The sequence below is a fragment of the Salvelinus alpinus genome, chromosome 6 (assembly GCF_045679555.1).
Source record: "Salvelinus alpinus chromosome 6, SLU_Salpinus.1, whole genome shotgun sequence".
Taxonomy (NCBI): domain Eukaryota; kingdom Metazoa; phylum Chordata; class Actinopteri; order Salmoniformes; family Salmonidae; genus Salvelinus; species Salvelinus alpinus.
Window position 1 is genome coordinate 65,219,921 of NC_092091.1, and position 24,305 is coordinate 65,244,225.

At 45.1% G+C, this 24,305-nt stretch overlaps 1 protein-coding gene across 2 annotated transcripts in view; it reads right to left on the bottom strand.

Moving 5' to 3' along the window:
* galntl6 (polypeptide N-acetylgalactosaminyltransferase like 6) overlaps positions 1-24,305 on the bottom strand; it is a 256,754-nt gene that overhangs the window by 45,774 nt on the left and 186,675 nt on the right. For both annotated transcript variants that reach the window (XM_071407443.1, XM_071407442.1), the window contains exons 6-7: positions 5,872-6,057; positions 2,947-3,130 (exon numbers count right to left, since the gene is read on the bottom strand). In XM_071407443.1, coding sequence (XP_071263544.1) covers positions 2,947-3,130; positions 5,872-6,057 — 370 coding nt within the window. The remainder of the gene's footprint in view (positions 1-2,946; positions 3,131-5,871; positions 6,058-24,305) is intronic.

Consider the following 24,305-nt stretch of genomic DNA (forward strand, 5'->3'; position numbering starts at 1 on the left):
TCCACAACATACTCACAATAAAGTGCATGTCGTTGGTTGTAACAAAAGAATAGAGCCTTCTCATCCTCAACATTCTCCTGTACATAGGGAACTGTTATTCTAATGAGATATGTGTGTTCTGTAGAATCATTGTAACTAAGTAGAAGCCTTGGCCTAAGCTAGTTATTTATATTACATTGTTCCTCCCTGTTGGATATTCTTCTTAACCTCCCAGAGAGACAAGGTTGTGATGAGGAATATGTCCAGATATTCAGCTTGGTATCACAACGCCCATGAAGAAATACTGGTCTCGATATTGATTTTACTTTCTTCCTTGGCTCCTCTTTGTGTTTTTAACTTCTCTTTTCTCAAACCGAAACAAAAACACAGCACCCACAGGTAAAAAAGAAGAAGAAATAGTCTCAATAGCAAGGGGATTTAAAAAGGAGCAAGTCTTTCACAAACGTTGTCCCCTACGTGATGACACCGTAGGCGAGATAAAAATCACTCTTTGATTTCTTTGTTTGGAACATGAAAGAGTTCCTTTCAGAACACGTACGTGGCTCACTAAAAGTAATGTACTCAAAGTATGTGTTCAGCTCTGTTCGACCAAGCAATAAGTGAAAATGGAATGGTTGTAGTATTGTGTCTGCTGATACAAATGAACATGCCTTCAATACAGTACGTGCTCGACTTTCAAAGTGCGATTTATGATTACGATTAAGTCATTCCACCAGATCTTTTCATATGAGTCAACCCCACACAGTGATGTTTCTCAAATAAGCCACTCGAGTCTGAATATATTGGTGCAGTAGTAATCTCATTTAAACTGTAATCATTTCAGTGTACCTGCCCCATGTTCACATTACCAAACAGCATTGTGGGTATTATCTTGGTTGAACAGAATCTCTCTCCCATAGCCAAACATGACAGATGGAGGCAGTTTGGGAAAATGTTACATTTCATGAGCATCATCCTTCTGCATTCATTCCCTTAATGAATCCCAATTTAGCACTGGGACACCTGTGGTATTAGGACACACACACACATTGAAAGTTTAGGATGATGGAGCTGAGATGAGTAAGCAGTGTGGGAGGGTTAAAGGTCTGGTTTATCAGTGCAACAGAATGGAGCCAGGGAGGCCTGGCTGGGAGTCTGGCTGTGTGAGTTGTGCTGGCTGGCTCCAGAGAGGATCCATGGATTCATGCCTGGTAGGGGGTGCATGCTGGGCCTCAGGGCCTATAGGGGAGCATACAAGTCTGGGCAGCCCACTGTGAGCTGCCCTGGGCCAAGTCCTTAGAGTCTGGAGGAGTAGGAGGCAGCAGCAGCCTGGGGGATAGTCTGGGAACAGGGAGAGGGTTCGTTGGAAGGTAGGAGGGCTGTCGGTCTGTCTGTCTGTCTGAGTTTAGGATAAGAAGAGGACCATTGAGTGTGGAGAGCTTAGCCTTGGGCTATAGGCAGAGAGGTGGGAGATTTGGATAAAGGGAAGCAGGAATGAGAGCTGGTGTTATAGAATTTAAATTAGGTAAAGGTTCAGATCCAGGGGTGCACGGCATTGAGCTGTCAGTGTTTTGGGCAAGTTGCGGTGGAGGTGGGGGGAGGATATTTGGTTGTCCTGGGAAAGGTCTAGATACGAGAAGGGAGGGAGGGAGCCACTCGTCAAGGGAAAACAGCACCCTGACAGCTGGATTTCTGAGTAGGTCGCACAGAATGTGGATAAGCACACGTGCACACACACCCCCACCACCCCACCCCTATATTTACCCTCTCAGCATTTACACAGTTTAACCCCTGATGATGCCGTTGCCCTTGAAGAGGACAGGTGCTGATTTGCTTCATTAATAAACCATACTGTATCTCTATGTAAATGGAGGACGTGTAAAATGCCAACCGCTCCCTGTGACCTGGGATAAAAGTATCTGCTGACTGGGTAAAGCTACGCCTGCGTCCAAAACGGCACCATATTCCCTATTCAGTATACTACTTTTGACCAGGGCCCTTGGGGGAATAGGGTGCCATTTGGGACACACACCCAGAAGTGACACCCACTGGATCATCCTGTTCTGCCTTTACGTCAGTTGGGCTTTCATCTATTCTAGGGGCCCTCTACCTACGTACCTCTGTAGATCTGTGAGCTTTCGCTAGTCGGAGCCTGACGCGTTATAGAGATCAAAAAAAGGTGTTGGTTCAGATGTGTATCTTTAACAGCAAGTGCTTACCTAGGATAGGATAGGATGAACTCTTATCTCCGCAAGGGATAAAATGGCCTTAGACACACAGTGTAGACCTAGATCACAAAGATATTTTAGGGTGTAAAGAGTGACTAACTGGACAGCTTGCCAGACATCGTGAGTCATTTCTGGGGGTCTAGAGAGAGGTTAGCGGGTTCCTTTAAGCATTCATTGCATACACAGTAATAGCAGCAAGCAAAAAGTCCCTAGCAGGGGAACGAGAGAGTGAGCCAGAGGAGTCAGTCACAGTGAAGAGTAGAGGATGTTACAGCCCAGTGACTGCTGTGCTGCTCCCAATCCCCTATCCTCTATCACCTTCTCACACATTTCACCCCCAACTGGCGACGCAGCCAAGGCATTAAGCCCAGGATTAATTTAGAGGGATATATGAAGAGGGCTAGCAGAGGAAATTAGCTTTCTAGCTTTCTCACCTCACCTCCTTGCTGCCTGGCTGCACCACTGTTCTAGTAACTGACTGGGGGAAATGATTCAGCCGTGCGCCTTGTAGCAGGCTGGTGTCGTGTGTCATAAAATAGGCTGCGTTTACACAGGCAGCCCAATTCTGATCTTTTGACCAATCACATCAGATCTTTCACATCAGATCTTTTTCAGAGTTGATCTGATTGGTCAAAAGACCAAATATTTAAACAAATATCAGAATTGGGCTACCTGTCTATGACACATATAAGGTGGTTGATAGGTGTGTGTGTGCATGATTGCGTATCTGTGTACTCACTCATAGGGATCACTTGTGTCGGGGCCCTGGAGCTCTGGAGGGATGGGGATGCGTTTGTAGTACATCTCCCAGTCGAAGGCTCCCCTCATGGCGTCCCCAGCCTGGGCTTCATATCCAAAGTGGTTATGGTCGATCACGTCAATCATAGGGCACACGATGGTCTTGGGGTTCTGGGCAATCTGGTCTTTATGGGGCGGAACAACAGAGAGAAAGAGTGTGAGCATGTATCAATCACCATACACTGCTGTTTGTAGTTCTCTCTTTATTTCCTTATTTTTATTTCTTCCTTTCTTTCTTTCCTTCTTTCTTTCTTTCTTTTCTATCTCTTGTTTTTCTCTATCTCCATTTCTCTGACGTACACATAGGGAGTGGAACCAGGGCAATTGCTTTTGTTCCCTGGAACCTCTCTCCCTCCCTCCGTCCCTCTGTCCTCTTCTACCACTTCCTCCCTCCTCTCCCCTTATGTGGAGGTCTCTGGGCAGCTCTGCTCCTCCTACAGCGAGTCACTGGGCGATTAGAAACAATTACAGCGTTTCAAAGTGGGTTGGCTCCGTGGAGGCCTGAGAGCCAACCTCGACGTGTCTGACTGCCGTGTGTGTGTGACTGAGCCGAGCAATGATAAGCCGCCCCAGATCTGTCACACCCCACCCACCCTACCCACCTCTCTCTTCTGTGGGCCGTGTCTGCTGGACCATGGAGAGAAGGGGAGCAGAGGCCCAACACCACAGCACTGAGACTAATGGGGAGTGACTGTACAGTATTGTACATTGACACACCTTACTATCAATACTGTAGCCTGGTCCCAGATCTGTTTTGTGGTCCTATGGCTGTTGCCATGCCATGGGGCTCAGTACTGGTAGCCTGGTCCCAGACCTGTTTATTGGCCAACTGCTATAAAATCATTGTCATGCAGCATGGCGAAGAGTAACACACCTTGAAATGGTGGCGGGTTTCTCACACGGTTAAGATGTCATTTAATTGGCATATGGAAGGCTGTACAAGCAGTAACTACCCAGCTATAAGCCCCCCCTTGTCCCTGCCAATATAAACATACAGAAACTATTGACTTGAATCAGTTCGTGTTTATGTGCAGGTCTCTGTAATATTCATCTAGTGTGCTTACTGTGACACAATCCTTTGTTTTATTCCCTCACATTTCCAGCGCTGCGGCTAAGTAGTCTAAATCCGAATACCCATGACACCATCTTACTGGGCCTGCATGGATACATTTGAAACAAAGGATAGAGAGAACGAGAAAGAGAGAGCTCCCAATTGTAATGAAATAGAAATGAACAAAAAGGCAAATAACAAGAGGCAAATGGGAAGGGAACTCTCAAGAGCTCATTAAACGAGAAGGGACTGCATTTCAAATGTAGCAGTCAGGTGGAAAAGAAAAAAGGTAATCCACCCAGTTGCCATGCCCACACTTCCTTATACTTATAGGTTTGTTACACATAGCGAAAGAGCGGTTAATTCAAAAGTTGTTCCGTTCGTTATGTGGGTTATACATTATGTCCTTTGATCAAGGTAAGATCCAGGGTTTGTAGGAGATCCAAGGAGAGAGGAAGCATTAGATTCAGAGAGCAGTGATAAAACCTGGCCTGTTAATTAGAATGGTGTGGTGTTGGAGGCTTAGATCTGCAGAGAGAGAGAGAGAGAGAGAGAGGTAGAGGGAGAGAGAAAGATAAAGAGATTGAAATAAGAAAGAAAGACAAACAGCAAATCCCTGTATTCCACTGATCTGATATCAGAGCCCGGCAGGATGATTGCATGTGTCACCGTGCCTGTGGATGGCCTGGGGTTCACTGCGGTATCTCCTCCACTCTATTCATACATGCGAGCCCCACAGCACAGCATGGCCTCTCTCCTCTGCTTCATGTCCCGCATTACATCAGCCTCCCAAATGGCACCCCATTCCCTTTATAGTGCACTACTTTTGACTAGAGCCCATAGGAAAGTAGTGCACCATAAAGGGAATAGGGTGCCATTTGGGACGCATACCTCATCAGCCCCGCTCTGTTCTGCTCTCTGACAGGCAGGCGGCTCCATTCCAACCAATTAAAGAACCCCATACTGCGAGTCCTCTTTCTCAGTTAGCCAGAAGACAATGGGGCCATGTCGTGGAATGGTGGTGGTGGTGTGGCTATCTACTATTATTATTATCATAGGGACCTGGGCGTACATATCAATCATACCTTTCATGGGAATCCCAGTCCCTGTGTGATTGAGTACAGTAATGGCTGTAATCACTTCACATCCATTTATTTTGTGCTGGGAGATGGCTATTATCAGGGAGTTTCCCTAGTCCCCCTAATGTTGCAGTAACATGCTATGCTGGTATGTGAAGAACAGCACACCTGTTCACAGGCTACACGTGACGCGACAGCCCAGGAGGCAGTTTTCCTCTGCTTAGGGTTGCACCCCTGGAGCGGCGCGTCGGGAACGTGCATTGAACATGGATTCAGGCTGAGGCTGCGGCACTCTTTTATCAAACAAACTACAGAAACCGAGAGATATTTCCTTTGTGAAACTGACAGATATTGAAGTGTGAGATAAGCCAGTTTTCTTATGGAGATTTTAACCTTCCTACTCTCTCACACGTTCTCTTGCTCGACCCGTCCCCCTTTCTTTCGCTCTCCTGACCCAAACTTCTCCCTGGCGCCACTCTCTTCTTACAGAGAAAAAAAGACGACTAAAAGATGCACCTTCTCCATCCCACTTTGTCCGACCTCTTCTCCCCCTACTTTCCTCTCCTGCTCACTCCTCTCCTGGCCCAAACCTCTCTCTGTCTAAGATTTTTTTTTTATAGTTATCTCTACCTGCAGCTACGCTCTGCGACTCCGTTCCAGTCGACTCACCGAGCAGGGGGGACTACACTTTGTTTGGCTGGTCCACAGACACGCACGCACACACGCGCACACTCACCAAGCAGGGGGGGCAGCCAGTTGACGTTGGCCTCACAGTGAGAGTCCAAGAAGGTGAGGACTTCTCCCTTGGCCACCGAGGCCCCCAGCAGACGGGTACGGATCAGACCCTCCCTCTTCTTGGTCCGAACGATGCGCACCTTGGGGAACCGGGCCATGTACTCCTCCAGACGGCCCTTCAGGTGCTCTGGGAAGGAGAGGGAGAGAGAGAAAAGGTTAGAAATGTGCAGCATGGGAATGAAATCCTTCCCTATACAGTACATTCCTCAAAGATCATCTATTCAAAGAGAGAGAGGGAAGAGAGAGTGTTATAACAGATATCCATCCCTATACATTATTTAGTACATGGGTTATGATCACCTCTGTCACACACAGAGAGCGAGAGGAGAGAGATTTATAATTATATATTTTATTTATATTTTTTATTTAACCTTTATTTAACTATTCAAGTCAGTTAAGAACAAATTCTAATTTACAATGACGGCCTACCCCCGGCCAAACTCAGACGACGCTGGGCCAACTGTGTGCCGCCCAATGGGACTCCCAATCATGGCCGTATGTGATACAGCCTGGATTCGAATCAGGGGCAGTAGTGATGCCTCGAGCACTGAAATGGAGTGACTTAGACCGCTATAAGAGGATAATGGCATTCCACAAATGTATCCCTATTACGTATACCATGCAGCCATATGCCCATGACTTATACAGTAGGAGTTAAGATCACAGTCGTGTCACAAAGAGAAAGGAGAGGGAGGGAGGGAGGAGAAAGGAGAGGGAGGGAGGGAGGAGAAAGGAGAGGGAGGGAGGGAGGAGAAAGGAGAGGGAGGGAGGGAGGAGAAAGGAGAGGGAGGGAGAGTCGAGGAGGGATGGTGATGTTAGCTCCCGGCTGCTCATCAGCTCAAGCTATCTCCAGGCCACTGATGGGGCTGATTATTCTGGATGTGCCTGAGCAGGGTGGGTCACCAATCAGCTAGTCGTGCCAGAGAGACACTTAATGTCATCATTACTAGAGACGGGAGGGGATGACACTCCAGGTAGATTACACAGACCAAGGAGGTGTCAGATGGTACATTATGAAATACAGAGGGAGAGAGCGGTAGAGAGAGGTAAAGAGAGAAACAATCAGTGTTGCTCTTTTCCTTGAAACAGGAGGTAATTCAGGGTATTTGAATTGAAAGGGGAGAGGAGTGACAGAGAGAGAAAAGGGGATATAGAAAAGTAAAAGATGGAAAGAACAAAAGAGGGAGAGAGGGGTAAGAGGGAAAAACAGAAAAGTAAGAGCGATGATAAGATAAAGAGATGGAGAGAGAGAGAGAATTTCATCTCTAGTGATGTGTTAATCTAATCTTGCTATTGTTTCACCATTCTCCTGGTCCCATTCAAGGGCATTAACAGTTAACGTCCCTTAAGATTGCCCCACTGTTAGCACTTAATTGAATTGTTGAATTGGTCTCTGTTTTTTTTAATATTACAAGGAGCAGTGGTTTAGAGGCCCACCTGATAAACCACGGAAAATAACATGGCGGCAAGGCTAACTGATATAATGACTTCATAACCCATACAAGACACATTCATAAGCAGTAAATAAGCATGTCATACCGTAAAAGCTTGTTGCCGGTCAACCTTTGTCATTGTGTTTGTAATAACTGAAATACAGTTCAATATGATCCCTCTATATACATGCATGCATACAAATAAGAACTGTCACCTTATCAAAATAATAACAACGAACAAATTCTTACTGACAATATCTATTTCCAGAAATCTAATTTAGAACCTGAGAGACGAAGCAGGGGAATGTGATGGAAAAAAGCATTCCAAATCGACATCCATTCATTCCCCCCCACCTCTCTCTCTCTCTCTCTCTGCCCCCTTCTCTCTCTCTGTCTATCTCTGTCTCACTCTCTCACCCTCTCACTCTCTGTCTCTCTGTCTTCTTCTCCCACTCTCTCACTCTCCCACTCTCTCTGTCTTCCTCTCCCACTCTCTCACTCTCCCACTCTCTCTGTCTCCCACTCTCTCTCTCTCCCTCTCTCACTCAATTCAATTCAATTCAATTCAAGGGGCTTTATTGGCATGGGAAACATGTGTTAACATTGCCAAAGCAAGTGAGGTAGATAATATACAAAAGTGAAATAAACAATAAAAATTAACAGTAAACATTACACATACAGAAGTTTCAAAGCAATAAAGACATTACAAATGTCATATTATATATATACAGTGTTGTAGCAATGTATAAATGGTTAAAGCACACAAGTTAAAATAAATAAACATAAATATGGGTTGTATTTACAATGGTGTTTGTTCTTCACTGGTTGCCCTTTTCTTGTGGCAACAGGTCACAAATCTTGCTGCTGTGATGGCACACTGTGGAATTTCACCCAGTAGATATGGGAGTTTATCAAAATTGGATTTGTTTTCGAATTCTTTGTGGATCTGTGTGATCTGAGGGAAATATGTGTCTCTAATATGGTCATACATTGGGCAGGAGGTTAGGAAGTGCAGCTCAGTTTCCACCTCATTTTGTGGGCAGTGAGCACATAGCCTGTCTTCTCTTGAGAGCCATGTCTCTCTCTCTCTCTCTCAATTTTTTTCAATTCAATTCAATTGACTTTATTGACATGGCAAGTTATTATTACTTACATTGTCAAAGTATACATATCGAAAAATTTAAATAAAATATATATGTATATATATACACAAAATATATATATATTTATATATAAATAAATGGTGGGATTAACAGCAATAATAATAGTAGTAGTGGACATCACTCTCTCACTCTCTCTCTCTGTCTTCCTCTCTCACCCTCTCACTCTCCCACTCTCTCACTCTCCCACTCTCTCTGTCTTCCTCTCCCACTCTCTCACTCTCCCACTCTCTCTGTCTCCCACTCTCTCTCTCTCCCTCTCTCACTCTCTCACTCTCTCTCTCTGTCTTCCTCTCTCACTCTCTCACTCTCTCTCTCTGTCTTCCTCTCTCACCCTCTCACTCTGTCTCAGTTCTCATATAAAGAACTGGTAATGTGTTTGACCCCTTCCTAACAGAGGCCAAGATGACCATCAGTATGGTGGCAGTATAGTAGAATAGGAGAACCATCCTTATCTTCCTTCATTGTATTATTTGTTCATTTCCCTGTCGGCGGGAGTTTTTTGCATGCCAACCGTGTCCCCGTTACCGGCATCATTCAAATCCTTTAAAGGTAGCCGTTAATACCTGCATGTTGGGGCTCTATCACACGCCTGCAGCCTCGGCCGCTGTGTGTCCGTGATTAGCTACACCGCTTTGCTTTTTAAACGCTCCGCATCGCACCATACCGCACCCTGTCTGGATTTACACTAAGTAGAGTGTTGAAATGGGAGAGAAAGCGGGAAGGAAGAGGGTTCATTTCAGTCTATAGACAGATGCTGGCTTAGTTAGGCAGCCGAGCGGTTAGCGCGTTGGGCCAGTAACCAAAATGTCGCTGGTTCGAATATCCGAGCCGACAAGGTGTCGATGTGCCCTTGAGCATGGCACTTAACCCTCATTTGCTCCAAGAGTGCCTGACCCTGTAGAAAGGCTGACCCTGTAGAAAGACACACTTCACTGCACCTATTCGGTGTCAGACTTTTCTTTCTAGCATCTAAGACAGGGCTGCCCAACCCTCTTCCTGGAGCTCTACCGTCCTGTGGGTTTTCAGCCCAACCCTCTTCCTGGAGATCTACCGTCCTGTGGGTTTTCAGCCCAACCCTCTTCCTGGAGATCTACCGTCCTGTGGGTTTTCAGCCCAACCCTCTTCCTGGACATCTACCGTCCTGTGGGTTTTCAGCCCAACCCTCTTCCTGGAGATCTACCGTCCTGTGGGTTTTCAGCCCAACCCTCTTCCTGGAGATCTACCGTCCTGTGGGTTTTCAGCCCAACCCTCTTCCTGGACATCTACCGTCCTGTGGGTTTTCAGCCCAACCCTCTTCCTGGACATCTACCGTCCTGTGGGTTTTCAGCCCAACCCTCTTCCTGGACATCTACCGTCCTGTGGGTTTTCAGCCCAACCCTCTTCCTGGACATCTACCGTCCTGTGGGTTTTCAGCCCAACCCTCTTCCTGGACATCTACCGTCCTGTGGGTTTTCAGCCCAACCCTCTTCCTGGACATCTACCGTCCTGTGGGTTTTCAGCCCAACCCTCTTCCTGGACATCTACCGTCCTGTGGGTTTTCAGCCCAACCCTCTTCCTGGACATCTACCGTCCTGTGGGTTTTCAGCCCAACCCTCTTCCTGGACATCTACCGTCCTGTGGGTTTTCAGCCCAACCCTCTTCCTGGACATCTACCGTCCTGTGGGTTTTCAGCCCAACCCTCTTCCTGGACATCTACCGTCCTGTGGGTTTTCAGCCCAACCCTCTTCCTGGACGTCCTGTGGGTTTTCAGCCCAACCCTCTTCCTGGACATCTACCGTCCTGTGGGTTTTCAGCCCAACCCTCTTCCTGGACGTCCTGTGGGTTTTCAGCCCAACCCTCTTCCTGGACGTCCTGTGGGTTTTCAGCCCAACCCTCTTCCTGGAGCTCTACCGTCCTGTGGGTTTTCAGCCCAACCCTCTTCCTGGAGATCTACCGTCCTGTGGGTTTTCAGCCCAACCCTAATTTAACACACCTGATTCTACTAATTAGCTGCTCAATAAGACCTTATTTGGTGTATCTGATTCAGCTAGTTTAGGGTTGTACTGAAAACCTACAGGACGGTAGATCTCCAGGAAGAGGGTTGGGCAGCCCTGATCTAAGATGTTAACATCTAGGTAGAGCATAAACAGATATTAGCCTAGTTACCACCTTTAGAGACGAACGCCAATAATACTGTCTCTACATTATCCCCCTGTAGGCCTGTAAGACCAGTGTTCTCTGTGTAACCCATTAGTCTACAAAAGAAGTCTGACCCCTCCACAGTAACAAGTCATTTTCCATTCTGGAGCCTATTATTCACACCGCAAACATAACCATACATCTGAGTGTTGGCAAAGACAATGAACCTCCTTGTCCTATCAGCACACAGAGAGAATGTCTGGGTTGGCCAATAAGTCAGTCATTTTGTGTCCTTGAGTGGGGCACACCTCCCCAAAGTCACTACTCACCACCTAAAAAAGTTGGATTCAGCACTTTTCTTTCCCCTCGCTCTCTCCCTTCATCGCAACACTTCTATCTAAACTCCCAGGGTGTCTCCCCTTCAAACTAATGGCCCCAATAAAAGTGACAGTAGCTGTATGAATGAGATGCCTCCCGGCCTGACCCGGCGCTCTCTCTCTTTCTCTCTTTCTCTCTCGCTAAGGAACAGGACGACAGGAGGGGAAATTAAAAAGGAGGGAGGGAGAATGTTTCAATGTTTCACCGCTGCTAGGCTTGTTAGTGTAATTGATATGCGCCACCTAGAAAACGCTAGGGAGTTCTGGAGGAGGTTGGAGGGGTCTAAAGAGGTAAGAGGCGGGCCAATTCCCTGTACAATTTCCAACAGGAAAGAGAGAGATCTATCATGCCAGGTGTCCTTTGAGTGGTTTATTAATCAAGGTCATAAATCAACGGACTGACACATGGCATGGTTGCTACGGCGGCGGAGGTGACAAACAGTTATGGAAGGGGGGAAAGTTTTGCGATCCCAGCGGCGCTGCAGCGAGCCCGACAGCTCGTGATAAAGGGCAGCAGCCATGGCGGTGGGCTGGGTTCCTTCCTCCCTGCTACTTTGATGTTTCACAGGCTGGGGGATAGTCTTTTAAGGTGCTCTCTCTCTCTCTGTCTAAACTGTCTTCGGGCGATTTCTCTTTGGGACCCACTCTCTCGCTCTCTCTTCCTCTTCTCTCCTATTCTCTCTCATCTCTCTCCCTCTCCATCAAGGCATAAAAATATGGATTGCTGAATAAGGGCGTTTAGCCTATAGAGCGTCTACCTGACCTCATCTGTCGGTCGGTCCATCAGGAGTTTAGATGCCTTCAAAGCCCAAGCCTTCTAATTTTTCCCACTGACCCCCATCACCAGCAATAACTACACAGAGAAAGCAACTCAAATTATGGATATGTCTGAAATCACCCCCTTGAAAACTAGTTCTTGAAACGTAGTCTGGGCAGGCTCCAGTTAAATAAATGATTAGAAATATAAGTGTTTTTAGGAAGTAGCAATTGCCGTATCCCTCTCTTCGCTCCTGTTTTTTAATGAAGAGGCAATAAGCCCAAGTTTCCCTGCACTTTAATTGCATCAATTTATGTATTAATATTATTTTATACTAACTCGATTGTTTCATCTGTAAAGTTCAAATAGCTTTGAAGAAAGACTATTAGCCAGTGTAAAGAGTGTTGGATAATTATGGCTTGGCTACTGGCTACGTTGGCAGCTCACACTCTTTGCAACACTGGATGGGTGTGTGTACAGTGTGTCCGTGTGAGTGTGTAGACGCCTCCATGCGTGTGTGCATTTGCTCCCGCTATAGTGTTTGTCTTAAAGACCGACCATGTCAAAGACTACATATCTAGATGTTCTGGCTTCTCTCTTCAGTTCCATGACAGGTCATTCATTAAAACCTCCAATAGCTTCAGGGGGTATAGACTCAGTCAGGGACACAGCTAGCTAGAGAAGTGAAAACGCACAGGGCAAAAGAAAATGGCCAGAATTTCCATAATTTGCCTTTTAATCAAAGAGGCGGAACAGAAAAGTTCAAAACATGTCATGTGGGTTTCAAAGCTAATTATGAGTGGAAAGTTGAAAACGTTATAGATGGTGTAGTTCAAATGACCGTCTCTACGGCTGGATCAAAGAGGGTATTGTGTGAGTGTGACCTTCATTTCAGCATCGGCTCGAATTGTGGGGGTATGCCGTATCCCTTGTTAGAAAAAAGGTCAAAAAACGTACCCCTTGTTAGCTTAAAAATTGGAAAATTGGATCCCAATTATATTAGGCGATCTATAACGACGCTTTACTCTGCAATGCTTTAGGCTAGAAACAAGATGTGCGGCTCCGATGCACATGTGGATATACTTGGATCGTCTCTGTAACATTCACAGGCATTTTGGAAGTGTAACGCGCCATTTTGAGAGTGGAACATCAGCTATATCAAAGATAAGAATTTCACACGAGACAGCATACGGAGCTGAGCAGGACGTGACTTTGTTCTGGGTCAGGCAACCACCATCTCAATTAGCTCACGTGACAAACAGGAATTTATAGACCCGGGTGTGACTCTGCCGATATCAATTGAGCTAATCACGTTCTGATCTCAATGAACAATAATTAAAATAGACCCAAATACAGGCTCCGGTCAGTATTTTCATCTCCAACTTTGACCAACTCACATTTCCCACACATCTGTTGAACTTATTTGGTCTTTCACAATAGCCTATGTAAGTCAGTGGCATGCCCCCAAACCCACCTAGTAATAAGCATACTGATGGTGAAGAATCTCTAAAGATCTAACACTAGAGCACGAGAAGCATCATCAAAGATAGAATCAAATAATCACGAAGCAAGCCGTTGGCTCCATGCTCTGTTCACAGTATTAGCTGTGCGTATTTGAAGTGCGCAGTAAGCCTAGGCCCAGCCTGTTGAATAAGAAGACCCCCCCCCCCCCTTCTCCCCTTGTTGGCTTCAATTTACTCCAACCAGGCTTTCCTCTGGGACGACTGCGATGAACCGCCTTGAACCGCTCATAAAGTCTTACCTCGCTCTGTACCAACAGAGATCAATGTTCCGACTCAATCCCAATTTATTACGTTCTCGCTTTTCTAAAGAGAAGAAAACAATGAGGTTCACTCGCTTTGGTTGAATGGAGTCTTGCGGGATTCCATCAGGCGTAGATTCTAGAACAAGGGTGAGGAGTAAACGTGTTCACGTGAGGGTGGAGTTGTTTGTGTGACTAGGCGCGCGAGGCTCCGATGTCCTAGTGGGAGCATGGTTGTTCATACACATAAAGGAGAGGAAGGGCAAGATGGGGGCATTCTAATCCAGCTCGATCTTTTCATTCATCCTTTATTAATCACAAAAGCCCCATTGAGATTGGAATCTCTCTTTCTGACCTCTGATATGGTGACCCTGAAACTGTAAAGCAAACATGTTACTACAGTCCAAGTGTATGAAAAGAGAAAGCAGTACAACATAAAGACTGCATTTAATGGCCAACTCGACTAATAATTCATCTTCGCTCCCTCCGTTCCAATAAATCCTAAATGTTTTGGCTGAAGCTTCGTATTTCACTTAGATTGACGTACTGTATTTTGCCATGGCATGTCCTTCACTACAACCTAAAAGCCCTGCCAGTTATAAGCTTTTGCTTTGTAAATCATTCCAACTTCCATATATTCCAAGGTCTTCTAATCTTCCTGAGAGAGGACTATTGTCCACACTCCTTCTGTTGTTTCAATCACAATCTATCCTTTTACAATCCACAGTGGATGTGAACCTTCAACTTATGAAAGCAAATTGTCCTACAAAGACTCACTGAATATCTGTTCTCCTTACGAAACTCTATTGACTGGCACCAGAGCACTCTGTTCCAACCTTGGTGAGGTTGATGCCTACTGAACCAATGTATTAAGGACAGGATGACACACAATGCCACATAACAACACAGAAAACGCTGATGCATTTCTAAACACTTCCCCAGAACAACGGTCCCTTGCTTTAAAAGGTGAAACAGCCAAGGAAGAGAATAGGATCCATAGACGTATGGATTTCCCACCCTGTAAGATCACCTGCAAGAAGATCTATTGACGAGCGTTGAGATAATTGACATCCGAATGCCAAAGGTTGCTTGGTGAAGCGGTGAGGGCTCCGGTTGTATCTTTGATACACACCGATCGTTAGAGACGGGGAACAAAGCCCACGCCTGGGCCTTATTGATCCGCTGTGTGTGTGTTGTGTGCGTGTGCACGTGTTCCCCTGCTCTTCAATGGGAGAAGATGACAGATGCCGCATATAATTGGTGAGATAAAGAGGCAGCGGGCGATTCTCCCGCGCAGGGAGAAGACACAGCCGACGCATAACGCACCACACTGACATTTGTCGCGAGCGGGTTTCGTCCAATCAAAGGAGGCCAAGGGATAATTACCTGGCAGGGTTTGTGTAATATGGGTAAGACTAGTGAGGGGATGGTGGGAGGAAGGGGGGGAGGAGAGGTCACTCCATTAGGCGCTCCTATCGGAAGCAGTGGCTACTCTTTCATTCACTACGCTTGTTTACCACCAAGGTTATATGACATGGGGTCCTTAATTAGCGCTGAGGCAGGTGTGTGTGTGTGTGTGTGTCTGAGTGGCTTTTCTAGCTCTTATCTTGAGAATTGCCCTTTATCAACACTGGGCTCTCTGTTCATTCCCAGTGACTAAATAAACTAAAGGTGCATTCTTTCTACTCAACTCAGGCATCTCGATGCCTTTGAGAACATCCATTTCCATTATCTGTGATAAAGTATTTAAGAAGGCATGGAGTCAGGCAGACAATACAAGAAAGGCAATGCTTTGTTTTATAGTTTGACTTTGTACCTTTTGTTTAGGCTAATGAATTGAGACAATGTCATGCAGAAGAAACCACTCTGACATGACCCGTCTTTTGAATTAGATACCATTTCCAACATGCCATGCTTATATGAACAATTATTTGTCGTTGACGTTTTTAAAAGAGTCTGCTAGACAATTCCTTCACCTTACAACCCTCTTTAATGCACGATCACAATGTGTTTGGTACTTGTTCTATAGCCAACATGCTGCTAACCGACTACAGATGATTATTTCTGAAGTCGCATTAATGAAGAAGTGCTGTTCAGTGCAATACAATTCCAAGGGTGGGAACGAGGGTTCTTCCAGTCCAGAGAACATGTGTAGTTAACTAATTCCTTGGTTAAAAAAAAGGGCCTTTCATAACCAAATAAAAATATCAGTGAAAAAAGAGAGGAATGGAACAGATGACAATTACAAGGACAACGAGGACAATGACAGCTGCTAAAGCTAGTTTACTCTCTCTCTTTCTCTGCTCTCCTGGGAGAAGAAAAGACAAATCTCCAACATAAGGAAGGACAACTCGAGGGAAGCAGATTTTGATGACTTCAATGAACCACGTTCTTTACCAAACACCTCCCTGCTTTGCAAAATCATCTTTGAGTAACTCCTTGAACAAATGTGAAACTTCTCTCAGCCCTGCAACCATCACAATGGATTTGTCACACAGCGTTTGCAACAGATAACAGATTTATCAGTCTGACAAACTGATTAACGCATAATTAAGATACAAAAAGATAAGTGAATGTTTGGAACAAAGTCAGCAGCACAGTGACTATGACCTGGAAAAACCGATGAACCGATGTTCTTCGATAGAAGCTGAGGAAGGAATCGCGCTTATTGAAAACGTTCTAACAACCTGGTTACTTTGAAGGGAACCTACATACGGACTTTGTAAGACATCCATACGACATAGCTAACACATTTATAAGAAGTAGATCAACATTTATCTGCCGGAAAGCAGATCTGTGTCTGTCTCAAGACGGGAGTGGGCCGAAAGAGTCAAGGAAGTCGCGTCATGGCAACCACTTATTATGACGCTGTTTGAAGTCTGGAAACATTGTCTGTTCTGTTGTTGTTGTTATCAGTACTGTGGTGTACTCTCATAGGAAAGGTTCTTTATAGTGTGGAAGTCTCCTCCTTCGTTCTCTTTCTATTCCCTCTACAGGCTCCTAAACAACTTCCCCAAACTCCAATCAACAGCTCACATGCACCGTGCTCCTGAAGAACACCCTCTACACACTCTCAGCACATTCCATAAAACCCCCTCACAATGACCTTACAGTGGAGGCTGAGCTGACAGAAGCAAGAACATCCCTGAAAGAAGTGAAGAAGAAAAAAGCATGCCTCTTCTTTTGTCTAACACTCCACATTCAGCACTGGACAAACGTGTCTCCAGTGTAGCATCCATAAAGACTGTGTTTGAGTGCCTGCGTAGGTGCGCGTGTGTGTGTGTATTTGTGTGTATGTATCTCAGGGTTCCTTCGGGAGTTTGGGGAAGCAATTACACACTTGGCATGAAAAGAGATTCTGGCAAAAAACCCATCGGACAACAAAACCCACGGATGAGTACGGCTTTAAATTAGTCGGTGCATTTTATACAGCGCTCAAAGTTGTCCAGCCTCTCCATTCCATCCTCTCAGAGCATACACTGTGCCTATTGAGCTGCCTATTTGTTCTTCCTCAAGTCATTAAATGTTTCCGTTCCCTGAAACTATAAATCAATGACTCACTTCACTTAAGCACAGGACAGTTAAGCCTTCCCCCCCCCCCCCTGCAAATGTGGTTGTTTCTGGAGGAGGGGTACAATGTGTCTCTCATCCTCATCTCATAATTGGAAATGGAAATGTATGTTAAAACTGAACAGATTCTAAGCATATTTAGAACTGCATTGTGGGTAGACGATGGGGTTCTTACAGTAGTAATGGACACACGTAGCCTTCTACTTTAACTGTCACTCTAATGCTCTGAGGGTAGAACTAACACGTTGTGAATGCAATTTGACATATACAACAAGACACTTGGAGGGTAATCTATCTGTCTATTTTCTTTAAACAGCCTTTTAGTTATTGGGGCCTTCTTGCTGTAATCATGTCAGGGGAATGGTGTCAGGGGAATGTCTCCCTGAGTGCACTTTATCTATACCTGGGTGAGTCACAGTGAAAACATAAGTGAAGAAAGTGCAGTGTGTGTGTGTGTGTGTGTGTGTGTGTGTGATAACATGCGAAGCGAGAACAATGCTAAATTCCTGTTTCTGATGTTACACAATAAAAAAGGTACAATAAAAACATAATCACTTCGCCTAAATTCTTAATTTTTAGAGAACATCAACATTTTAATATTATGGAAGAGTGGATGATAATTATTATAATAACAGATGAATCACTGATCATTAAACAGGAACCACTGCCCTCTCATTGAAAGTAATTAAATGGATTGAGATGCTAATATTCAGTTATTATAACATAGGAGAAAAAGATCCCAATGTTTTAATATGATAGACAAATTAAATAGAAGAGCTCATAAAGGTTTAGTTTCACAAGCTTCCCTCCTCCCTTTCCCCCCTCTCCTCTCCTTCATCCTCCCTCTCTCCCCTCTCCCAATCCTCTCCTCCTCCTCCCTCTCCCTGCCGCCTTCTCCCTCTCTCCCCGCTTCCCAGGCAGATCGTACAGTACAGGACATTAAAGGTGTCCTCTATTCCAGTTCCATAATGAAACCGGGAATCCACTCCCCGCCTCTGAGATGAAAGCGGCTGGAATTCTCCAGAACCCTGGGACCCTCTCTCTCGTTTGTGACATTCTACACTCGCCCGCTCTGAGGTCAGGATATGAATATTCTATTGGCAGTCGGCGGACTGATTGGAAGCACAGCGATGGTTTAGTTTCAAGAGGGATCATTAGTATGACGTACCACAACTCCCGCTTTGCCCCGGGGCCGACACCAACTGTCAATAGACAGGAGGAGACGGAGGAGAGCCGACTTCATTTCTCTCACAGAACATGGAGGATGGTCCTGTGGCTCACTAGTTACTGTGACTAGGTTGTAGAGGGCCACTCCAACGATACAGTCCCCATGCATTCACAGTGTTCAGTGTAGAATGATATTCACATCCTTATACTGTATGTATGGGTAGATTTCCTTGTGGTATTCCAGTAGTCCAACTGCTTACGACCGACCAGGTGGTCTGTGGTTATTTGTAGTTATTTAGGTAAAAGGATAATGGCATTGTAGTCCCCAGGCTTTTTAATGCAGTGTTGGTTTCAATTTCTCTACTCCACCATTTACTTAAGTAATAAGGCCCGAGGAGGTGTGGTATATGGCCAATATACCACAGCTAAGGACTGTTCATACGCACGATGCAATGCGGAGTGCCTGGACACAGCCCCCGAGGTGCCTTATTGCTATTATAAACTGTTTTCCAACGTAATTAGAGCAGTAAAAATAAATGTTTTGTCATACCTGGGGTATACGGTCTCATATACCACGGCTGTCAGCCAATCAGTATTTAGGGCTCGTACCACCCCGTTTATATTTATATTTATACCATGGCATTGCTGAATACTTCCCTATAACGCACAGTATATTTGCAAGGTATAATTCAATGGCTATAGTTCATCCTTTCATGTTCTATGTTTTGGGCTGCTTTTGAAAGCAAAAATCGAATTGAAAACATTACTGGCATTTTATTTTCATAATGGCAAGCTAGGATTGATGGTTTGGCTAGCAAGTCTGTTTGTTACCATGGCAACTACTGTAGCTATCTAGTAAACTTGCAAGCTACTTCAGTGGATGTTGAACACATTTCTACCTGCAAATGTGTTAAATTATAGCCATGGTATTAAAGGGATAATCAACTTGGGCCTCTATGCATTCTACGGAACATAATGCAACTCCGTGGAAGGTCAGATCCACTCGGTTAGCGCATCGTGGAAAACACCTTCAACGTCGTTCATTATTTTCCATAGAACGCATACATAGCACTTTGTTGAATATCCCTTACAAAGTATCCTCCTGCCCATTTACCATCGTAAAATTCTACTAGTGTTTGAAAAGCAACAACATACCTAAAGTTTACCTTGAGTGATCGTGAAAAAGTCGAGCAGCTACAGCTGTGTGTGTGTGCACGAGTGTTCCTGTGTGTGTGTACATCACTGATGTTATTTATTCTACCTCTGTGACTGGTGGGAGGAGTGGGACCAGTTAAGCCATGCCACATCCTCCTACTGCAGAGACAGCGTATCACTATGGCTTATCATTATCACTGGCACTAGGTCCTTTAGCACCAGCAGCTTTCTGACTGCAATCCTTTAGGGGTTTAAGTGGACTTGACTCTGTCCTATGGCGAGCAGGTTGCACGCTGTCACTGTCACTACAGCTAAGGAGGGAGAGGGGAAGGACATCTGTGTGGCACAACAGATTATGGGTTGTTAAGAAACAACTACAGCCTCTACCTATTGGTTCACGTCAGAGCGAGTGAAAAACACCCACCCACAAAAGCCCCAACCCACAGCACAGACATAAAACATGGATATTGGGGAGGCAGAGATTTCAAATCATAAAACCAATACTTATAGTTCAGTCAGACAGAGGGAAAATAAAGAGTCAACACAATTAGGAGCAAAACAGCAGACAGCAGAAACCTACAATAAATAGGCTGTTTTGTCTAGCAAACGTACCAGTCAGAGGAACAGGCAGAAAGTTGGGTTTGAGAGAGCTGCTGAGACATGATTATAGCAATGAATTAAGACAAACCACAAACACAAAACCTGTGAGTCACAAACAGAACGGAAGTGTAGTGTCTAACACAACAATAAGGAGCTACTGCTTGTACAATAGGCCTGTCTTATCACGGCTGAGACAGGTTACTTCTCACAAAACAAAAGATAAAGGGATGTTTTGGGGAGGTATGACGGTTGCTCCTGTTTTTCTTAAACTTACATCCCACCAACGAGAGACAAAGAAGAGATGCTTTGTCTCCCAAACGAGAGGAAAAAGAAGGGGTGTTTGGGGATTTATGACGGATGTGCCTACTGTCCTCCTTTAAACAATGCCTTCATTATCCTCCCAGGTCTGCCGCTTCACTCAGACAGAGAGCAGATGGAAGTAGGACAAATAGAAGTCAGGAGAAGAGAGGGAGAGATGTAACTCAAACCTTCCTCCGAAAAAAAATTACTCCATGTGGAAGATGTAAAAAGTGTTTTTTTGAACACGTTCCTATCAGTAGGGGAAGCAGCTATGGAGCGGGCCTGAATCATCAAAACATGTGGCTAGTGCCAAGGAGCCTTGACCTTTTTAACACCGTCCAAATATTCTGGAAGACACTTTGAGCACGGAATGCCCATATGTCTTCCTGCCCCGCTCCGCCCCGGCCGGCTGGCTGGGTGGGGAAACAAAAAGACGTGACATACATTTGGAAAAAGCTGTTTCTACATAGATAATAGTGGGAAATCTACCATCTAACCTCTAGAAGTCCATGAGGATTTCAGAGTGAAGAGCGGGACTTCTAACCTTTTGAATAAGGGCTGTTCAAGTGTAATTAAGGAAGGATAGAAGTAAACGTTGTACTGAGGGAATTCAACTAATTATACATTCTCCTCAGGACTGAGAGTTGGAGTGTGAGACAATCTACTACAGGGATGCAGCCAATGATCTGAACTCATTAGTTCAATAAGAAGCGCTCATTTTTGTTTTCCATTGCAAAAAGTTTTGCCACCGTGTGTACATGGACCCGAACCTTCTTAGAAAGACATTATAGAAAGAAAGGAAAACGCTCTGAAACGAAGTGAAACAGGGAGGTACTATCTGAACTTGTCCAATAAGAAACTCTCATTTGAGGTTTTTCTAAAGTGTTCCCTTATAACAGGGTATAACGACCCTGTTTTTAGTCCTTCCAAACCTTAGGGTAGTTCATAACACAACCGTACCTCCAGGTACACCTACATGTATACCATTAAGCATAATTAAGCATAACCTCTGTAATATGCAATTCCATAACTGTGAAGTGAAGCCGTAACAAGAAACCATTTAATTAATTCAGCTCGTACAGTGGTGTCAGCAGCTGAATATATAACTAGCTTTTTCCGAGCCAAGGAATGAGTAATATCTCTCAGATAAAATAAGATCATTTCATTAAAGTAACTGTCACCGGTCTGAGTTGGTTGTTTGTCTTGACTGTACTCAAATAAATCATTCAACCAATAGGATTGGAAAGAGGAATGAAAGAGCGAAGACATCTCTGTCTTCCTTCCTCTCTGCTTCTTATTGTAATTTCCTGTGTGAAGCACCAGGGATGCATCACTGCTATAAGACCCCCATGGCCCGGGCTTTATTTTAAGCAGTAAAAAAATTATGATTAATGAACAGGGATGGAGGGGAATATGGTCCTTTGGAGATTAAACCTGCAGTAGGAGGGGAGGTGAGAAAGTGTGTGCATGTGTGAGAGTGACAGGGAGCGAGAGGGAGGGAGAGAGAGAGTGTGTTTCAGTGTGTGTTTCAGTGTGTGTTTCGTGTGTGTGTGAGAGAGAGCGAGAGGGAGGGAGAGAGAGAGAGCGTGTGTTTCAGTGTGTGTGTGTGCGTACTTCTGTGTGTTTCAACAGTGTCCTCACGTAGCTGCATACGAGCTTATACCACACAAAGAAATGTTTCTCCTCTATGCCTTTTCTCAACCGACTTCTCCTGCTCTCCGTTCCCTGTTAAATCTCATCTAACTGAGATGGCAACGGGCCAGCATCATTAAGAGAAAAAATTGTGAAAAACTCACTTTCACTCCGTACTGGATTTCCACTTATATTTGCATTCATTGAATCTGTTTTAATTTGCTCTCCATAAAAGCACATTTGTATTTGCAGAAAAAAAAGCACATTTCCATTTGAATTAATTCAGAATAATACTGCTTAAGTCCCCTGTTTTATTTAAAACTGGTTGTCTTGAGTTGTAAGCTCTGCATTGATTATAAGGCGACAGATGAGAGATGGATTGTGGAGTAGTAAGCTCCTCCATCCAGGCACCACAGCCCTTGACTAAGTGTTTGAAGAAGGCAGGGTGACAACACCAGCTGTCCTCCCTGCCTCTTAACAGGCTGATCCTCAGCTCCCTGCAAACTAAGTGGAAAACGAGAGACCCACTGAGTGTGAAGAGTGAGGAGAGACCAAGGGGGGAGTACAGGGGTGTGTGTGTGTGTGTGTGTGTGTGTGTGTGTGTGTGTGGATGTGTGCCTACTTGAGTGTTGTGTGATAAAAGAGTTTGAGATTTTGATTGTATTATTGAGACTGGTTTTAAGCTACACTTTATGAACGGACAAACATTGCGTGACTGAGGTCACTTGAACTCATTTACCAGGCGGGACTCTTTTTAGGCCCGAGGTACGGGACTTTTCTTGAGGAACCAGAGATCATTGTTTTGTGATGTTTTTATGTGTGTGATCAGTTGTTGTGGATTTCTAATGTTTTAAGGGTATTATGAAAAATGTATTTCCAAAGGACATGAGTCTTTGGATTCAACAGAAGCCAAGATGGCGTAGCAGTCGGACGTGTGTTTGTCTTGTCTTGTCCCGTGTAAATAGTCCTCGTATTTTTCGTATACATTTCGTATATATTTTAATTTCACTTTCCATCTAGGAACTGAATATACATTCCTACATTCCGCCTCACCCAATGTGGTACGGACCTGCTATTTTTTATACTTTAGAACCGTAACCCCATTCAGAAGCTAGCCAGATAACTAGCTACTAGCTAGTAGTCAGTTAGCCACTGCTGCGGTCTTCACCCTTAACTCGGACACAGCCAGCTTCAGCTCGGGCCAATACCTGCCAGTCTGCAAGCGCGATATCAACCCAGAGCATATAGGACTGCTTTTTCTCTACCACATCACCGGATTCCTGACGCAAGCTCTGGACAATTACACCGTATCATCACAGCTAGCTAGCTGCAACCGAGTGGCTACTACTGGCTAACACCTCTGTCCCGAAGCAAGCACCAGTTAGCCTTGAGCTAGCCTCGAGCTAGGCCCATCTGCCGGCTAGCCGAAGAGGTCTACCAGCGAATTCTTGGGCTACAATACCTCTTTTGCCAATTGGACTGGACCTTTTTTTGCCGACACAGAGCCCTGCCAATCCATCACAACTGGTCTAAATCAGCTACAAGCTAATTTAGCCATTTTTTGCCGCTGCTAGCAGCTTTTACCTTCTGCACAGACACCAGCCCTGTTATTAGCCTGGATATTACTCACCAATTTACCAGCATCGGACTGTCTCTCGACAACAACGCCGGATTCCTGCCGTAATCCCTGAGCCACTACTTCTGATCCTCACAGCTAGCTTGCAGCTAGCGCAGCTAGCGCCACTGCCACGAAGCTAGCACCAGTTAGCAAACACAATTCTACAATTCACAACCTCTCTTTCGCCATCGCCATCCGGCTTCGATTCTCTATCGACACGACCACGTCTGAGCAGACCCCCTCCGTCTGAGCAGACCACCCCCCGGGCTACTAACTTTAAACGCCGCGTGCTAGCTTAGTGGAGGCCTCCCTGCTCCATCTACGGCTGCCCCCTGGACACTATGATCACTTGGCTACATAGCTGATGCCTGCTTGACTGTCCATTAATTCACGGTACTCCATTCTGTTTATTTGTGTTTTATCTGTCGGCTCTGTGCTTTAACTCAGGATCTGTGTGTAGTTAATCCGACCCTCTCTGCCTAGTCGTCGCCATTTTTACCTGTTGTTGCTGTGTTAGACTAGCACCCTGTTATTGCTGCTGTTATCTTACCTGTTGTTTTAGCTAGCTCTCCCAATCAAGACCTGCAATCACTTTATGCCTTATTGTATGTCTCTCTCAAATATCAATATGCCTTGCATACTGTTGTTCAGGCTAGTTATCATTATCATTGTTTTGGTTTGCAATGGACCCCGTAGTTCCACTCTCCGTACCTCTGATACCTC